The 17,315-nt window shown below is 39.4% G+C and overlaps 3 protein-coding genes across 3 annotated transcripts in view; all 3 read right to left on the reverse strand.

The window, feature by feature from the left end:
- Positions 1 to 2,865: 2,865 nt before the first annotated feature.
- The window catches only part of LOC309851446 (uncharacterized protein), a gene marked incomplete at both ends in the record, with an annotated part of 110,077 nt that continues 95,627 nt past the window's right edge, over positions 2,866 to 17,315 (reverse strand). The window contains 1 exon segment of the mRNA XM_082706766.1: positions 2,866 to 3,270. Within this exon segment, the coding sequence (XP_082562892.1) occupies positions 2,866 to 3,270 (405 nt within the window).
- On the reverse strand, positions 8,400 to 8,873 carry LOC309851197 (uncharacterized protein; the record flags this gene model as incomplete). The annotated part of the gene is made up of 1 exon (XM_082706077.1): positions 8,400 to 8,873. One exon carries the CDS (start codon positions 8,871 to 8,873, stop codon positions 8,400 to 8,402), a length of 474 nt encoding a protein of 157 aa, XP_082562203.1.
- Positions 11,771 to 12,172, reverse strand: LOC309851200 (keratin-associated protein 2-3; the record flags this gene model as incomplete). Its single annotated transcript, XM_082706078.1, has 1 exon — positions 11,771 to 12,172. One exon carries the CDS (start codon positions 12,170 to 12,172, stop codon positions 11,771 to 11,773), a length of 402 nt encoding a protein of 133 aa, XP_082562204.1.

The raw sequence follows: 17,315 nt of genomic DNA on the forward strand, positions 1-17,315 counted from the left end.
TTATCCATTTTATCTAGCTTATCTATTTTTTTAGCCTATCCCATATGTATTAGTTATTCTTTTAAATAGCTATGCACTATTCCAGAGTGTGATCATACCACAGTCTATTCAGTCATCCCCCTATTGACAAATCCACAAGTATTTTTAGTTTGTGCTTTTGAATTAAAGAGATCATAGAATTTTAAGCTAAAAGGGATTTTGAAGGAGTCCAGCTTTAGGTGATTATGAGAACTAAATTAAGCTAATAGAACTAAACAGGCTTCTCAAACAGGTTCTACCAACAAGTGTATTCTGTGACCTCAGAATACTTAATCCCCCTGAACATTGTTTTATTCATCTGTAAAATGAGATGATCTTTCAGACACTACAGGGTTAAAATTATATAATTGCTCTTCCAGATCATTCATTCCTTAAGGCATGATCTGCTATGTCTGATTCATTTTGGTATTCTACATAGTGCCTTCTGCACAATCTTGAATATAGGCACTCAGTAAAGGCTTGTTGAATCAAGGAAGGAATGAATGATTGGCAGTGTATTGTAATGATAAGTAGCCAGATTTGCATTTTACCCAAGTCACCTGTCATTTTATTTTATACTTTTTTCTCAGCAGGAGCTCTTAGGTAGTGATACCTGAATGTGGTCAGTAGTTAAAGAAACAAGAGGACAAAACATGTTCAAGGGTGTCTTCTAGGTTGGATCAGGTCTCTAGAAGAAATGTTGGGGAAACTGATTCTTTGCTTACATGTTATCTTTTACTCATGCTTTCTAATTTCTTGATTTCCTAACTCTTTTTTAAAAAATTTTATTTATTTTTTTTAAATTTATTTTTTATTTTCAGCATAACAGTATTCATTATTTTTTCACCACACCCAGTGCTCTATGCAATCCGTGCCCTCTATAATACCCACCATCTGGTACCCCAACCTGCCACCCACCACCGCCACTTCAAACCCCTCAGATTGTTTTTCAGAGTCCATAGTCTCTCATGATTCACCTCCCCTTCCAGTTTCCCCCAATTCCCTTCTCCTCTCTAACTCCCCATGTCCTCTATGCTATTCCATTAACTCTTTAATGAATTAAGTATTGTAATCTTCACCAAAGTAATATATTTTTTTAAGATTTTATTTATTCATTTGACAGAGTAGAGACACAGTGAGAGAGGGAACTCAAGCAGGGGGAGTAGGAGAGGGAGAAGCAGCCTTCCTGTCTAGCAGGGAGCCCTATACTGGGCTCAATCCCCATACCCTGGGATCATGACCTGAGGTGAAGGCAGCCACTTAAGGACTGAGCCACCCAGGGGCCCCATTAACCAAAGCAATATTTTTAATGAAAAAGAATTATCTTCAGCTCCTCCAGTTCTTTTTCTTTTTTTTTTTTTTTTTTTAAGATTTATTTATTTTAGAGGGAGAGGCGGAAGGGAAGAGGGGAAGAGAGAGAGGGAGAGAAGAAGCAAAGTGGAGGGGCCAAAGGAGAGGGAGAAAGAGGCCATAGTAGACTCTGAGCTAAGCCTAGAGCTTAGTCCCATGACCCCGAGATCACAACCTGAGCTGAAACCAAGAATCGGTTGCTCAACTGACCAGGAGGCCCTGGCTCCCTCCAGTTCTGAGTCCGAGAAAACACAAATTAATCTTGATCCTTGTCTGAAAACTACCCAGATTCATGAAGTATTTTGTAATGCTGTGTTTAAATCTCTGTGCATTCTGGTGTGCCAGGTTAGTGTTTGTCCTGAGCTTAGGTCATGATCCCAGGGTCCTGGGATCAAGGCCTACGTCAGGCTGGGAGCCTGCTTCTCCTCTCTCTGCTTGCTGCTACCCTTTCTTGTGCTCTCCCTCTCTGCCAAATAAATAAATAAATAAATATGTATAAGTTTACTGTATGTATTTTTTTCATTTGTTGTGTATTATGTATGCATACATGTGTGTATATATAATAAATACATGTATTTCTAAGTGAAAATTTTAAACCAAATTAGTTACATTATTATCTTCACTTTCAGTTTAGAAATGGGAAAAGTTAAATCCTCCATCTAACTAAAGGCATATTTCCTCAGAGAGCCTTCTGCAACTTGTAGCTTTCTTTACTCTGCAAGGCTATGTATAAATGGAAGAGTGTAATGTATTAGCCTTATATTCCCAGAGTTTGAAGATTGCGTGAAAGAGCATTCCTTTAACAGACTTAAAAAAATACATCATATTCTGGCTCTGGATTCCGAGTTCCTGGCTTCTATAACTTTCTGGTTATAAAAGTACTTTATGAGGTCAGGATATGGAAATAGAGCCTGTGCCACTTCTGAGGCCCTTTATAACTGCCTTTGCTCTATCTTTCTCTGGGGATTAACCTCCATTAGATCTGATAAAATTTCCTCGAAATAATTGTGGTATAGCAAAGGTAGACTAAAATCTTTTGTGGCTTTTTATGAAATATGTATCACAAACACATTCAATGAAGAGAAAGAGATATGTTTGCTGCACCAAATAGATATAATTTAATAGGCATTGGTATATTATTCCTCTTTCATAAAAAGTGCAGTTTGCAGAAAGGTGGAGTATAGGAGGTAAATATAGGAGAGATGATTCTTCTGTGGCATCGGTGACACTGAGTCACAGAGTAGATTCAAATGTGTGCTGAAGCAATTTCTTGAGTTAAGTTTGTATTTTGGCAGCGTCATTGGGGTGATCAAGGTCTTTCCGGAATTGAATGGAATTAGATGGGTCTGTGAGGCCCAAATATTTGGTATCCCCCACAACAAAAACCAAATAAAAATTCAAGAATTTGTTAGCCATCCATGGGTGCTAGAAGAGATAATTAGTTCATGAATTGATTTGGAGGTTGAAACTTCAAATCAGAAATCAGCAGGCTTGCTTTTAGCAGGTGGGCTCACAGCAGGTGGGCTGGCAGCAGCTGGGCTGGCAGCAGTAGCAGCAGCAGGCTGGGCGGCAGCAGGACTGTCCACAGTAGGATGGGCGGCAGCAGGGGGCCTGGGCATGGTGCAGCTGGCAGCAGGTTGGGGGTGTGCAGCTCACCACGCAGCAGGGGGGCAGGCAGGTGTCCTCCACGCGGCAGTCAGGGCGGCACCACCTGACTCGGCAGCTCACAGCTCCGCAGCCACCCTCCTGGCCACCACCAGTGCCACAGCTGGTCCCACAGCAGCTGGGCTGGCAGCAGCTGGTCTGGCAGCAGGTTGGTTGGCAGCAGCTGGTCTGGCAGCAGGTTGGTTGGCAGCAGCTGGTCTGGCAGCAGGTTGGCTGGCAGCAGCTGGTCTGGCAGCAGCTGGGCTGGCAGCTGCTGGTCTGGCAACAGCTGGGCTGGCAGCAGCTGGAGCCACAGTTCCCACTGGTGGCACAGGTGGGAAATCCACAGAAGCTAGTGGAGCAGCAGGCCATGGTCAGGACTTGGGTTGAGAGTTGGGTTGCTAAGAGAAGTTTTTGAGTTTTGGTGGTGACTTCCACATCAGGCCTTTTATAAGCCTTGACTAGCTATGATTTACATAATTCTCAAAATCTCTTCCTTGTTTGTGTATAAATAATCTGTCTCTGAATAATAATTGCCCTATTCCTGAGTTATTTGTTCAACTTCTGAAAGCTTTTATAAGTTCATTTTATTTGGTCTTCAATTAAGATTCTTTACCACAGTCAAGTAGTCATTGGCGTTCTCTGGGTACATAACACAAATGCCCCATATTTGTTAAAATTTGGTGATTACCTTAAGAATAATTGATGCCTCACCTTTAAGGAATGTTGTATTACTCAGTGTTGACTCTGATAATCGTGCTCTTGGGTCTCACATGACAGTTTAATTCCCAGCAATGTGGTTCCAATGTCAACTGCTGCCTCTTTATCTTTTTCATCTTCAATCTATGAGGCGAAGTGATCCAGCTGGCCAGAAAGGGATGCTTTTTTGGGGGACTGAGGAATGTGGATGAATTGTTACTAATCACAATTTCTGGAGCACTTTGGTGCAAATGGTTCTGACTGCTTTGCATTTATCAGTTCATTTAATTTTTTACTGCAGTCATATGAGCCATGCCTATAGCTACTTCCATCATCCAAGTAAGGAAACTGAGCCTCAAGCAGATTTACATCTCTTGCCCAGGTTCACAGCAACAAGTGGTGAATTTGAAATTTGAATTTACATCATCTGACTCCATACTGAACTCTATTCAACCACTGCAGTCAGTACTCTGTTTTCCATGTAAGCAATTGTTGTAGAGAAAATCAAAGGGTAAAAGAAAGATGTAAAAATTTGTTCACTTTCAAACTTTTTAGAGTCCAGGGAAGAAAGGCAGAGCTTTGGATGAGTAATAACACTATTTATTAGGACTTCTCTGGAAATTTTTGGTGTTTTTTTTTTTAACTCCATAATAAGCACGTTTTGAGAAAAATCTCAAGTGCTTTTAAAATGGTTAATCTATTTGACTTGAGACTTCATCTAAACTTTGGTATTAGGATGTCTTCTGTATTTAAATATCCTTATCTGCATAAAAATGACAGAGTATTAACACTGGAGCACATGACACACTATGGTGTGTTAGATCAGCAGCTTGCAGTTTACTGTGCATATTAGGAACTAGTCCAACTCGTTGAAAGTTAGTATAATTTGAGACAACTGATGAGGGTGAAGATGAAATTTTTGTGTAGGTACAATGAAAGGTGACCTGGCTTTCATTGAGTATGGATTATATTGTAGGGAAATGGAAGTTAAAATACCACATACAGAGTTTGAATCAGAATACCAAGTTTTAGTTCTGCTTCTCCAGAAATGACAGCTTTGAGTTAAGATCATAACTCTTCTCAAATCAGAATTAAGAAGTTTTCAAATCCCATATCAAATGTGAGTTAAAAGGTATGTGAGTTTTTTGCCTCCTCTCCTTAAGCAAATCTACCACACAGATTCTTTGATAAGCTGATTTATTTATTTATTTATTTACCTTGGATGTTTGGAACATGTAGATTTATTACCATTACAATCTCCCGGAGCTACTTCATTCATATTTAAATTCAGTAGAATCTTTTATTTTGACAAATGATAAATAATAAAAACATTTATCTCCCCTTGCAAAAATTTAGATGTTTGAGGAGTTGAAATACTTCCTGGTAAGGGCACTGGACATAGTGGTATTGTCTTTTAGGTCTCCATTTCTGGCTTTTCTGGTGTGGCACTGTTTATAGCATCTCCCTTGGTGCAAAACTTAACTCAGTTTTCTGTTTCTGGTCTTTTGTTGCCCTAAGAGAATTATTAGGTGTTTTAGATGAAGTTCTCCAGAGTAACAGAACCAGTAGGATAAATATAAAAATATGTAGGAAGAGATTTATTGTGAAGGATTGGTTCACACAAATAGGGAACCTGAGAAGTCCACCAAGAGCACTGAAGTCTGAGGGCAGGAGAAGATGGATGTGCAGCTTAGGCCACAGAACAGTTGTTACTTTCTCTGCCTTTTTGTTCTATTTGGGGTCTCAAAGGATTGGATGATACCCACCCACATTGCTGAAAGCCCAGGTTCTTTACTCATTCTACAGATGCATATACTAATTCCTTCTGTAAACCCGTTCACAGACACACAGAAAAAATGTTCTACCAGCTATCTGGGGATTCCTTAAGCTAGTCAAGTTGTTACATAAGATTAATCCATCACATAAGGTATGACACTTAAATTTGAGAATTCTGTTCTTCTGCCATAGACTAATCTGAATATTCTCTTATCTTCCCTAAGTAAGTCAAGAAAATAAAAATTATTTCCTCTATCACTTAAATCTATTTCTTCTTGATTGGTTTTCATACAAATGGAGTAAGAAGTTACAGTCCTTTGTGATGTTTCGCTGTGTAGATTTTTCAGACTTGTTTAAAGGCTGGAATTCCCCATCTGTCGTCTTCTTTGAGAAAATAATGCCAGGAACTTTACATTTAAAAAAGTATTTTATTACTATGCATATTCTCTTTGGTTTTCATTACTTCATTTAAGCAATGGGGCCCAGACCCAATAATACCATTTGGAGAAAGGATGTGTTTGTCTCTTATTATTGAATATTTGCCTTCTGTTTATAGATTCTAATATTTGAGTTATTTTTCTTTAAGAGATCAAGGTTCTGGGTTTTTTAGTGTAAATTTTGGGGTGTCTCTCAATTCCTTAAAGTCCATTTTACTAGTTCTTTAATTCAGCTGCTTCTGCCTTACTTAGGTTCCTGAGTGATAAGACGTGGTTTATATACCAAAGAGTTGAACATTCCCAACTTTTTATTCTAAATCAAGTAATAAGATTTTTTCTCTGAATGGCAACCTGGCTCTTTCGGGTCTAATCTGAAGCCTTCTAAATCAAAGGTACAGCAAACCTAAGTCTTCCTAATCTGTTGGAAGATAAGAGAGTGATATATGAGGGGCACAATATTGAACCAGTTTTAGACACATTGTGTATGAATATGTAGGTTTCCCCTGTTGGGGAGCTTTGTCCACTCAGAAGTTGGAGAATCTTCTTCACAAAAAGATGCGCAAGCTCAGTAAGCTGTGTATTCTTCAGACTATGTCTACCTAAAGGGAGTGACTTTTTCTAATTCTGGTGAAGTCGTGCTAGTGGAGACAGCATCCCTTTGACTTAGTTTTTGAGTTGAGGTGAAATTCACATAACATATATTAAACCATTTTAAAATGTACAGTTGAGGGGCGCCTGGGTGGCTCAATGGATTAAAGCCTCTGCCTTTGGCTTAGGTCATGATCCCAGGGATCTGGGATTGAGCCCCACATCGGGCTCTCTGCTCAGCAGGGAGCCTGCTTCCTCCTCTCTCTGCCTGCCTCTCTGTCTACTTGTGATCTCTGTCAAATAAATAAATAAAATCTTTAAAAAATGTACAATTGAGTGGCGTTTAGTGCATCCATAATGTTTTACAACCACCATTCCTGTCTCTAGTTTAGAAGCTTTTTCATCACCTTAGAAGAATCCCTAATAATCTTGAGTAATCACTCCCCTTCCCCCTTTATCTCCAGCCACTGGTTTACCACTTTGATTTTAAAATCAAAGATTTTATCCATTAAAAGGGAAGTTCTTATTAGGTGTTTTTTTTTTGTTTTTGTTTTTTTGTTTTTTTTTAAATTTTATCCTTGCTTCATTCTAGAACTCTGGAGATTAGAATAAGAATGGGCATGGTGAATGCCAGGATCATGCTCCTTTAAATCCATTCCTATAGTGAATATTTATTTTCTACTTAACACTACATGAAACAACTATATAGATGTTATAGAAGCATTAGTTGGAATTTCCTTTCATTATTTTCCAAAGTATATTTTGAGGAATACTAGTGTTAAAGGATGTCAGTTGGTAATAAATGAGTGGAAGATTCTCTAAATCAGTTTGGGAGTAATAGTTATAGAGCTTTCTTTAATGTTCTAATGTGCTTTGAAAACCTTCAAGATGGTGAAAATACATGCAACGTATTTGACCATTGAACACTTTTTCCCTGTTGTGCATCTGAAGAGTCTGTCAGTGCATTGCCTGTTTAGGAAATAATCTGTCCAATGCCGGGGAGAGATGTTGTAAGCAATGGAAGTCAGTTCTTTCATTTTCCAGGCTTTCTGAACTGGTGCTCAGGCAGGCGAAGGGTCTTGCTCAAGAATCCATGGATTCTTAGTTACAAAGTGAGAACAAGAACTCGGGATGTCTTTACATTTTATGCTGATATTTTGAAATCTTGTGTTTATTGTCTTTCCGATTATGTATTACCCATTTATATCCTTAGTAATTCAAAGAATTGTACACAGAGTCATATGTGAATGAAATGAATAGATTTGGCAACACCTCAAGAAGCTAAATGACATAAAAATTCCTTTTTTTAAAGCTGATCTTCTGGAACACCTAGCCCACCAGTTGCACATGTGAGGACCTTGGAAAATAATTTCTAAATACTGATAGATTCTTTTAATCATACATTTTGGCTGCAGAGTATTGGGCCACTTAATGTTAAAACAAAGGAAAACCGTCTTTTAAAGACCTTTATAAAAGGACAAAAATAAAGACCAACCATACTGCCATACCACAGTTAGTATGATTTTGAGAAATCCAAGTACCCCAATAGCAATAAAAAATTCCAATGAAAAGAAAGCTCCAACCATGACTTCATCACTGAAGAATAAAATTTTATTAAATCCCAAATCTAATGAGCTGTTGAACTATTTCAGATGATATTTATAGTAAAGTTTTACATATTCCTCTTAACCTCTGGACTTCTATTCATATCTAGGTTTATGAAATATTTTTGGTTTTTGATTATAAATTCACATTTCATGAAAATTATATAGCCATGTGACAAGAGTTCACAAGCTGGGTTATGAGTATTGGAGCTCAGAAGTTTGTTGGGACTCTACATTGGCTCATTTTGAAGTGCCAGTTTCTCAGGATTCCTTTAGAAGGTCTTCAGCAGGTTGGCTCACAGCAGGTGGGCTGGCAGCAGCTGGGCTGGCAGCAGTAGCAGCAGCAGGCTGGGCGGCAGCAGGACTGTCCACAGTAGGATGGGCGGCAGCAGGGGGCCTGGGCATGGTGCAGCTGGCAGCAGGTTGGGGGTGTGCAGCTCACCACGCAGCAGGGGGGCAGGCAGGTGTCCTCCACGCGGCAGTCAGGGCGGCACCACCTGACTCGGCAGCTCACAGCTCCGCAGCCACCCTCCTGGCCACCACCAGTGCCACAGCTGGTCCCACAGCAGCTGGGCTGGCAGCAGCTGGTCTGGCAGCAGGTTGGCTGGCAGCAGCTAGGCTGGGAGCAGCTGGTCTGGCAGCAGCTGGGCTGGCAGCAGCTGGTCTGGCAACAGCTGGGCTGGCAGCAGCTGGAGCCACAGTTCCCACTGGTGGTGCAGGTGGGAAATCCACAGAAGCTAGTGGAGCAGCAGGCCATGTCAGGAGCTCGGCTGAGAGTTGGTTTGCTTGGTGGAGTTTCTGGGTTAGAGCTGCTTATTTCACTTGGGCCTTTTATAGGTCTTGGCCAGTTCCTGTGTTTGTGATGGGCAGCATTTTTATCTTGTTACTCTTTAAACAAGCTTTTCCAGAGTCCTTTGATTGTTCAAATATTGAGTTATTTTAAATGCATTTCAGATTGGTTTTTCCTTATTGCTCAGCTAATGCTCACTAAATGTTTTTGTCATTGGTAGAAATGTTGTTTCATTTCCAAACAATGCTATAATTTCTCCTCAAGTCTCAGCTTCCATTCTGCATTTACAATCATATCACCTGACAAAGTGACTGTCACTCATAAGATAATGTGAATTTTTAGGGTCATATTCACCAGACTCAAGTTTCCAGAGAAAAATTATTAACAACTGATTGTCTTTTATGTCTTTGTATTTTTTGATTAATAAGATTATAGTCCCTACAGTCAGCCAGATAAAAACTCTGATAAACTTCACATTCATAGAAATTCATAGATTTTTCCAGAAACTGGATCTCTCCAATTCCCATGATCTCTCCTGAACTTCACACATTTAGACATCAGAATATATCACTGAAGAAGATCTGTAGAACAAAAATGGTTCCGTTCCAATTTATTGTGGATATTTTATTAGCATGAATTTAAAAGGTTAAAATTCATAGCCAATAATTAGGAAAGTATCACACAAAATTTCAAGTATAATTTGTATTTCTCTATGAAAGGTAATAAAAATCACTGCTATGTAGATTATCTAGATGGTATTTTTTGAATTTTTTGAAGCTCAGAGAAAATTAAAAGTGGTCCATTCCACAACATCAATCCCTTTACACTTATATCTTAAGTATAAGGATATTTAATCTCTTTGCACTTATGTCTATTGAATGATATTTGATCATTCATTTCCTACCCTGCCTTATATACACTGTAATCCAGAAAAATTATCTCCTAACTCCTGCTTTTTCTTTTATTGATTCCCCCTCATAAAATCAATTGTCATGCTCTTTGGCCTAATATCATTTCACAGGACACATGGTATAGTTACATAAAATGAAAATCCCACCTTTAAGAAATACTTTCTAGGGGTGCCTGGGTGGCTCAGTGGGTTAAGCTTCTGCCTTCAGCTCAAGTCATGATCTCAGGATCTTGGGATGGAGCCCCACATGGGGATCTCTGCTCAGTGGGGAGCCTGCTTCCCCTCCTCTCTCTGCCTGCCTCTCTGCCTGCCTCTATGCCTACTTGTGATCTCTCTGTCAAATAAATAAAATCTTAAAAAAAAGAAAACAAGATTCAATCTGTTTCATATCTTGCTCTAGTGTACAAATCATTGTAGTATTGATAGGAGGGATGAATCAAGGGAAAGAGTCAAATATATTATCATCCATTCTCATAGTTTTAAGTTGTAACACTGATGTTGTGGTACAGACTACTTTTAATTTCTTCTTGGCATCAGCTGATGTTAGTATACTACTGAGTCCAGGAGTGACTGCATTTTGGACTCACTTTATTCACACAGCACAACAGAAGAGCTGGGTATAAAACTCCCTCCTGTATCAGTTCATTTTATTTTATATCATGCTATTTTTCAGGATCAATAAATTATTAAAACTCTTTGTCTCCTATTAAGAAAATACTTTAAAAAAAGAAATACTTTATAATAGCTCAGGAATAGAAATATTAGTAGTGAGCAGAAATGTTATGGAGTAGTAACTTTAATCACATAGTAAATCAGCATGAATAGTTCAGATTCTTTTAAGTGTCTTCTGGCCAGAAGGGTTTTCTCTAGACCCGCAGTAACACATTTGATTTTTAATTGTTTCTTGTTTCCCACATTCATATTAGGTAACATACCTTGGGTTTCTATGTCTGCCATATTCTTTGTGTCTTCTTTATTCTGTGGCTATCATCTTAGTTCAGTTCTTACTGTGTATCACTTGGACCAGTACAATGGCCTCTTAATTTGTTTCTGTATAGCCGTAATATGTCCAGACTTTGGAGTTCTTTTTTGATAAGCAGCTGCCATAAGAATCATCCTGTTACCCAATGCCTGTCTACCATTCTCTTTCCCCACGGCTTTCAACAGGTCCTTCGAATTTATTGCATTAAGGGCATACTCCTTTGGTTAGTATTCAAAGCACACACATTTTCCAAATCTATCTTCCATTATGCCTTTGGGCTCTCTGCTCTCTGCTCATTCTACTTATGTCCAGTGTTCCCAGCCAAACTATCCTCTGAACAATCCTTCTCTCCATTCATTTGTCCACACTGTTACCAGTGTTGAGAATGCCATCTGCCCTTAGATCTGCATGCCAAAATCTTAACCCATATACAATGCTAGTTCCCTTTTCAGTCCTTGCTCTCCCCAATCAATAGTGATTTCTCTGTTGACACCAAAGTGTGTTGTACTTTTTTTTTCATTTTCTAATTTTTACTTGCATTATTATGACTTTCATTTCTCTCCCTAGAAGTTTTTAAAAGAGGGGCACATTTTTAACTCGTTTAATTGCTGTTGTATACCATCTAGCCTGTGATTTGCCAATGTTAGGCAATCAGTACATTTTTTATTTAAATTTAATGAAAAGAATTAGAATGAATAAGTAATTTTCTAGGCCAAAGAAGAGAAGTTTATTAGAAAACAAGCATGCCACAAGACCCAAGATCTACAGTGGGAAGAAGGGAGTTGATACTGTTACAAAGACTTGAGAACAGTCCAAGTCTTAAGAGATGAGCCTGGATTTCCATTCATCATCTGGTTGGCTTGGATTTTGATGGTTCAGGGCAGGAGGTTTGGTAGGTAGAGATGAGAATATGGCTTTTTTTTTTTTTTTTTCAGAAGGTTGATTGCTTGTTCTAGATGGTCAGTACACTTCTCAGCAGCAGGGGGAGGTCCTACAGGTGGTGCGGCAGGGAGCAGGCTGGCAGCAGGGAGGGCGGCAGCAGGGCGCCTGCACAGAGATGGGCTGGCAGCAGGTGGAGGCCCAGCAGCAGGGGCGGCAGACCACGGCCGTGCAGGACGTGGGGCAGCAGCTGATGGGGCGGCAGCAGCCCTCCTGCACGCCGCAGGGGTCACAGCAGACGGGGCGGCGGCAGGGCTCACAGATGGGGCGAGTGCAGCGGCAGGTGCAAGTCACGGGGCGGCACACGGTGGTCTGGCAGGACACAGGGCGGCAGCAGCAGGGGTCGCGGCAGCAGCAGGGCTGGCAGCAGGGCTGGCAGCAGCCTCCCCCACAGCCTGAGGAGGAGCAGGTGGAGCCACAGCAGGAGCCGGACATGGTGGTGTCTGGGGTTGGTTAGGGTTGGACTGATGAGAGGATTTGGGTGTTGTCAGGTGTGAATGTCTCTGTCCTACTCTGGGCCCTTTATATATCCTGGCCAGCTGCTGATGACACCCCCCACCCCATTTATCTTTTGGCTAATTAAGTAGAATTTTGTTTTGACTAATGATTGCATTGCTTGTGACATACTCACGATCTCATTAGAGAACTCTTGTTGCTTTCCTAAATATGGATCTATTCATGCTGTTCATCATCAAAATCTAAATACTCATAGTCATTTGAGATAATAACAGCTCTTAATATTTATGTTGGGTAGTTAGCACCTAATGAATGTTGGGGAAAATGGCCCTAAAGGAACTGCAAATTTTAAAAGAAACATGTAGGGGTCTCTAGATCAGTGACTGGATCCTGACTTGACCCCCAGGAGATGCCCTGAGAAACCTGCATGTGAGTCAGACAGGTATTGGACATGTCCTTGGGTCTGGACTCCTTGGAAGTTTATTGACATACCACTTGATACAATAGAATGCATATACCTTGAATAAGACAGCAGTTCAGATAATTTGTATGGGAAAGATAAAAGGTTACTTTTGGAAGTCAGTTAAGTTATTGAAATAAAATATCCATAGTTGCATTTCATTTTTTCCCCTTCTTTTCTCTAGTTCAAGTTTGAGCGACTGTGGTCCTTCTGGCCGCAGAATGTTGATACTTATTTCTGAGATGTGACTTTTTTTAATATTTGACTTTCTTATATCTATGATAGAGAATTGTGTAACAAGAAGTTTTTTTCTTAATATCCTTGACATAGGCACTGTATGACTAAGTGGTAAGATGGAGGTTTTTAATCAGAATTGCAGACATAGATAATACATTGATCAGAGGAGGCATGTAGGAGGCTGCACAAGTGTTCTGTGATGACACTGCTTCTTAGGGAAGTTTTGTCAGAGGCCCTTGGGGAGTTACATGGGGGTAGAAGTCTCATTACTTTGTAGCTTTCCCCCTTTTATTATTCACCAGACAAGGACTTTTGGTCACTTTAGGATCATTCCCATCATTCAAAAGAAAGTGCCTCAAGCCCCAGGAGCTAAAGATCCCCCAATGAAATTTTAAAGATTTTTATTTATTTATGTGAGAGAGAGCATGAGAGGTGAGAAGGTCAGAGGGAGAAGCAGACTCCCCTTGGAGCTGGGAGCCTGATGCGGGACTCGATCCCAGGACTCCGGGACTGTGACCTGAACCTAAGGCGGTTGCTTAGCCAACTGAGCCACCCAGGCACCCCCCCACCCAATGAAATTTTAAACATAATTCTAAAACTTTAGAAGGAATGTAAACTGACTGAACATATAGTCATACTTGGGGAAACATAAGAGGGATAAATGAAGTGTGGTCTCATCAATGAAGACCTTTGATTCTCTCACATTTCATGTTCTTTCTCTTGTCCACGGACACACTTAACTTTCTTCCAAAGCAGCAACCAGGGCCAAGATAAAAACTCATGTATTCTACTCTTTCTTGTTTTTTTTTTCTTTTTCCCAGCTTTATTGAGATATAAGTGATACATAACATTTTTTAAGCTTAAAGTGTACATTGGGGTGATTTCATGCATGTATATATTGAAAGATGCTTACCATGATAGAGTTGGTCAACACATCCTTCACTGTACCCTATATAATTATCATTTTGTTATTGATTTTTGTTTTTGTTATTGTTTTTATGGTTTTTGTTGTTATTGTTTTTATGGTGAAAAGATTAAAGCTTAACTCTCACAGCAACTTTCAAATGTACAGCATAGTATTGTGTTTTTTTTTAAATTAAATTTTATTTTTTCAGTTTTCCAAGATTCATTGTTTATGCACCACACCCAGTGCTCCATTCATGCAATACATGCCCTCCTTAATATCTACCACCAGGCTCACCTATCCCCCCATCCCCCTTCTTTCCAAAATGCTCAGTTTGTTTCTCAGAGTCCACAGTCCCTCATGTTGCATCTTCAGCTCCGATTTCTCCCAATTCATTTTTCCTTTCCTTCTCCTAATGTCCCCCATGTTAATTCTTATGCTCCACAAGTAGGTGAAACCATATGATAACTGACTTTCTCTGCTTAACTTATTTCACTCAACATAATCTCCTCCAGTACCATCCATGTGGATACAAAAGTTGGGTATTCATCTTTTCTGATGGCTGGGTAATAGTCCATTGTATATATGGACCATATCTTCTTTATCCATTCGTCTTTTGAAGGGCATCTTGGCTCTTTCCACAGTTCAGTGATTATGGCCATTGCTGCTGTGAACATTGGGGTACATATGGCTCTTCTTTTTACTACATCTGTATCTTTGGGGTAAATACCCAGTAGTGCAATTGCAAGATCATAGGGTAGCTCTATTTTTAATTGCTTAAGGAATCTTCACACTGTGTTCCAAAATGTCTGTATTAACTTGCATTTCCACCAACACTGTGAGAGGGTTCCCCTTTCTCTACATCCTCTCCAACACTTGTTTCCTGTCCTGTTAATGTTGGCCATTCTAACTGGTCTAAAGTGGTATTTCAATATGGGTTTGATTTGAATTTCCCTGATGGCTAATGATGATGAACATTTTTTCATGGGTCTGCTAGGCATTTGTATGTCTTCTTTGGAGAAGTGTCTGTTCATGTCTTCTGCCCATTTTTTGACATAATTATCTGTTTTTTGGATGTTGAGATTGAGGAGTTCTTTATAGATCTTGGATATCATCTCTTTGTCTGTATTGTCATTTGTGAATATCTTCTCCCATTCTGTGGATTGCCTCTTTGTTTTGTTGACTGTTTCCTTCGTTGTACAGAAACTTTTGATCTTGACGAACTCCCAAAAGTTCATTTTCGCTTTTGTTTCCTTTGTCTTTGGAGACGTGTCTTGAAAGAAGTTGCTCTGGCCAATGTGGAAGAAGTTACTGCTTGTGTTCTCCTCTAGGATTTGTTAACCGTGGTCACTGTGCTGTCCATTAGATCCTTGTTGTTCATCTTGTAACTGAAAATCTATATCATTTGACCAAAATCTCCCCATTTCTCCTACTCCTCACCCCCTGACAACCACATTTTCTCTGTTCTCTGTTTCTATGAATTCGCTGTTTTTGATTCCACATGTGAGATCATACATTATTTGCCTTTCTCTGACTTAATGCACTTAGTTTAGTGCCCTCAAAATCCATCCATGTTGTTACAAATGGCAAGATTTCCTTCTTTTTTATGGTTCAGTAATACTTCATTATGTATGTATAAAATACAGTTATTCATGGGGCGCCTGGGTGGCTCAGTGGGTTAAAGCCTCTGCCTTCGGCTAAGGTCGTGATCCCAGGGTCCTGGAATCGAGCCCCGCATCGGGCTTTCTGCTCAGCAAGGAGTCTGCTTCACTCTCTCTCTGCCTGCCTCTCTGCCTACTTGTGATCACTGTCTGTCAAATAAATAAATAAAATATTTAAAAAAACACAGTTATTCTAAGACTTGGAATATACACACACATCATATATATATTGTTCATATATATGCCATATGTGTGTGTGTATACATATATCTCATTTTCTATATGCATTTATCTATCATTTGACATTTAGATTGCTTTAATGCCTTAGCTCTTGTGAACAATGCTGTAGTGAACATGGGAGTACAGAACCTCTTTGAGGCCATGATTTTGTCTCCTTCAGATATATACCCAGAAGTGGGATTGCCTGGGTCATATGTTAGTTCTGTTTTTAATTTTTTGAGGATTCTCCATACCATTTTCCATAGTAGTTTCACCAGTTTATATTCTCATCAACAGTACACCAAGGAAGGTTCCTTTTTCTCCACATCCTCACTAGCATTTGTTAGATCTTGTTATACTAGTTGTTCTAACAGGTATGATGATATCTCATTGTGGTTTTGATTTGCATTTCCCTGATAATTACTGATGTTGGGCACCTTGTTGGCCTCTGTATGTCTTCTTTGGGAAAATATCTATTCAGGTCCTGTGCCCATTTTTCAGTCAAATTGGTTTTTTTTGTTTGTTTGTTTTGCTTTTTGTTTTTATTTGTTATTTGTAGTCCCACTTACTGATTTTTTTGTTTTTGTTTTTGTTGCCTGTGCTCTTTTCAATACACATTGTCTCATCAGTTTTTCATATTGTTGGGGGTTTTCATGATCACATTTTATGTAAAGGGAGCCTTTCAAGGATACATAAAACTTTAAGTTAACAAGACTAATTTCTCTACTCTGAACACTTGTGATCCAAAATCATTCCAAAGAGATTTTTTCTTTTTCCTTTGTAAAGATCCACAGAAAGTCCGTAATTCTCTCAGAAAGCAGTTTTAGTGTTAGTCTAAGATCCTCATCCCCAGCCCATATTCAAGCTTCATGTGTAGGCAGAGAAAATATGGGTCCAATTTCAGTAATTTGTGCCACAGAACTCTGTGATTTGACATTGGTGGCAAGCCACAGAGCGTTTTTTAATGCCGCTCATCCTAAAACTAGGTAACCTTCACTGAAAACTTGGCCACTTATTGGCTGCGTGTCCTTGGGCCATGAAGGATAATGATAGGGCACACCCAGGTTGTTGTGACAGTAAATAAGCTATTATTTGTCACTGGCTCAGAACAGTGCCTGGCACTTAGCAACTGTCTTATGTTTATTAAGTGAATATGTGGTACCTTTATAACCTCTAGCTTTTGAATTTAGAATAAAGGTGAGCATATTTGATATGGCAAATGGCCCACTCTTTCAGTTACCACTCTATTCAGTTACCACAGAATATACACTAAATAAGATAACCTATTGGAGAGTCTCATTAATAATGAAATAAATAAATGAAGTAATAATGAAGTAAAATAAAAATGCCTGGAAGGAAGATATAGAGCTCCGTGTTTTTAACACCAGTTACTCAAAGGGGAGTTAGGTTATTGTTGTAAAACCTATAAGAAGAATATGTGTCAGAATTGTGGATAGTGGCCTGAACTGTACTGAGAACCCCACAGTCCATGCAACACAGAGTGAGCTCTTAGAAAAACTTCCATTAAAAAAAGCCTTACAGCTGATTTAGACAGATTCCTGGTGGTGAAGGGCAAACATATTTTGTATTACTAATGCTAGGACTTTATTTAACACTATCATTTAAAGTAACAGTATGATC

Source organism: Mustela nivalis (genome assembly GCF_964662115.1).
Source record: "Mustela nivalis genome assembly, chromosome: 17".
In the NCBI taxonomy this organism is placed as follows: Eukaryota; Metazoa; Chordata; class Mammalia; order Carnivora; family Mustelidae; genus Mustela; species Mustela nivalis.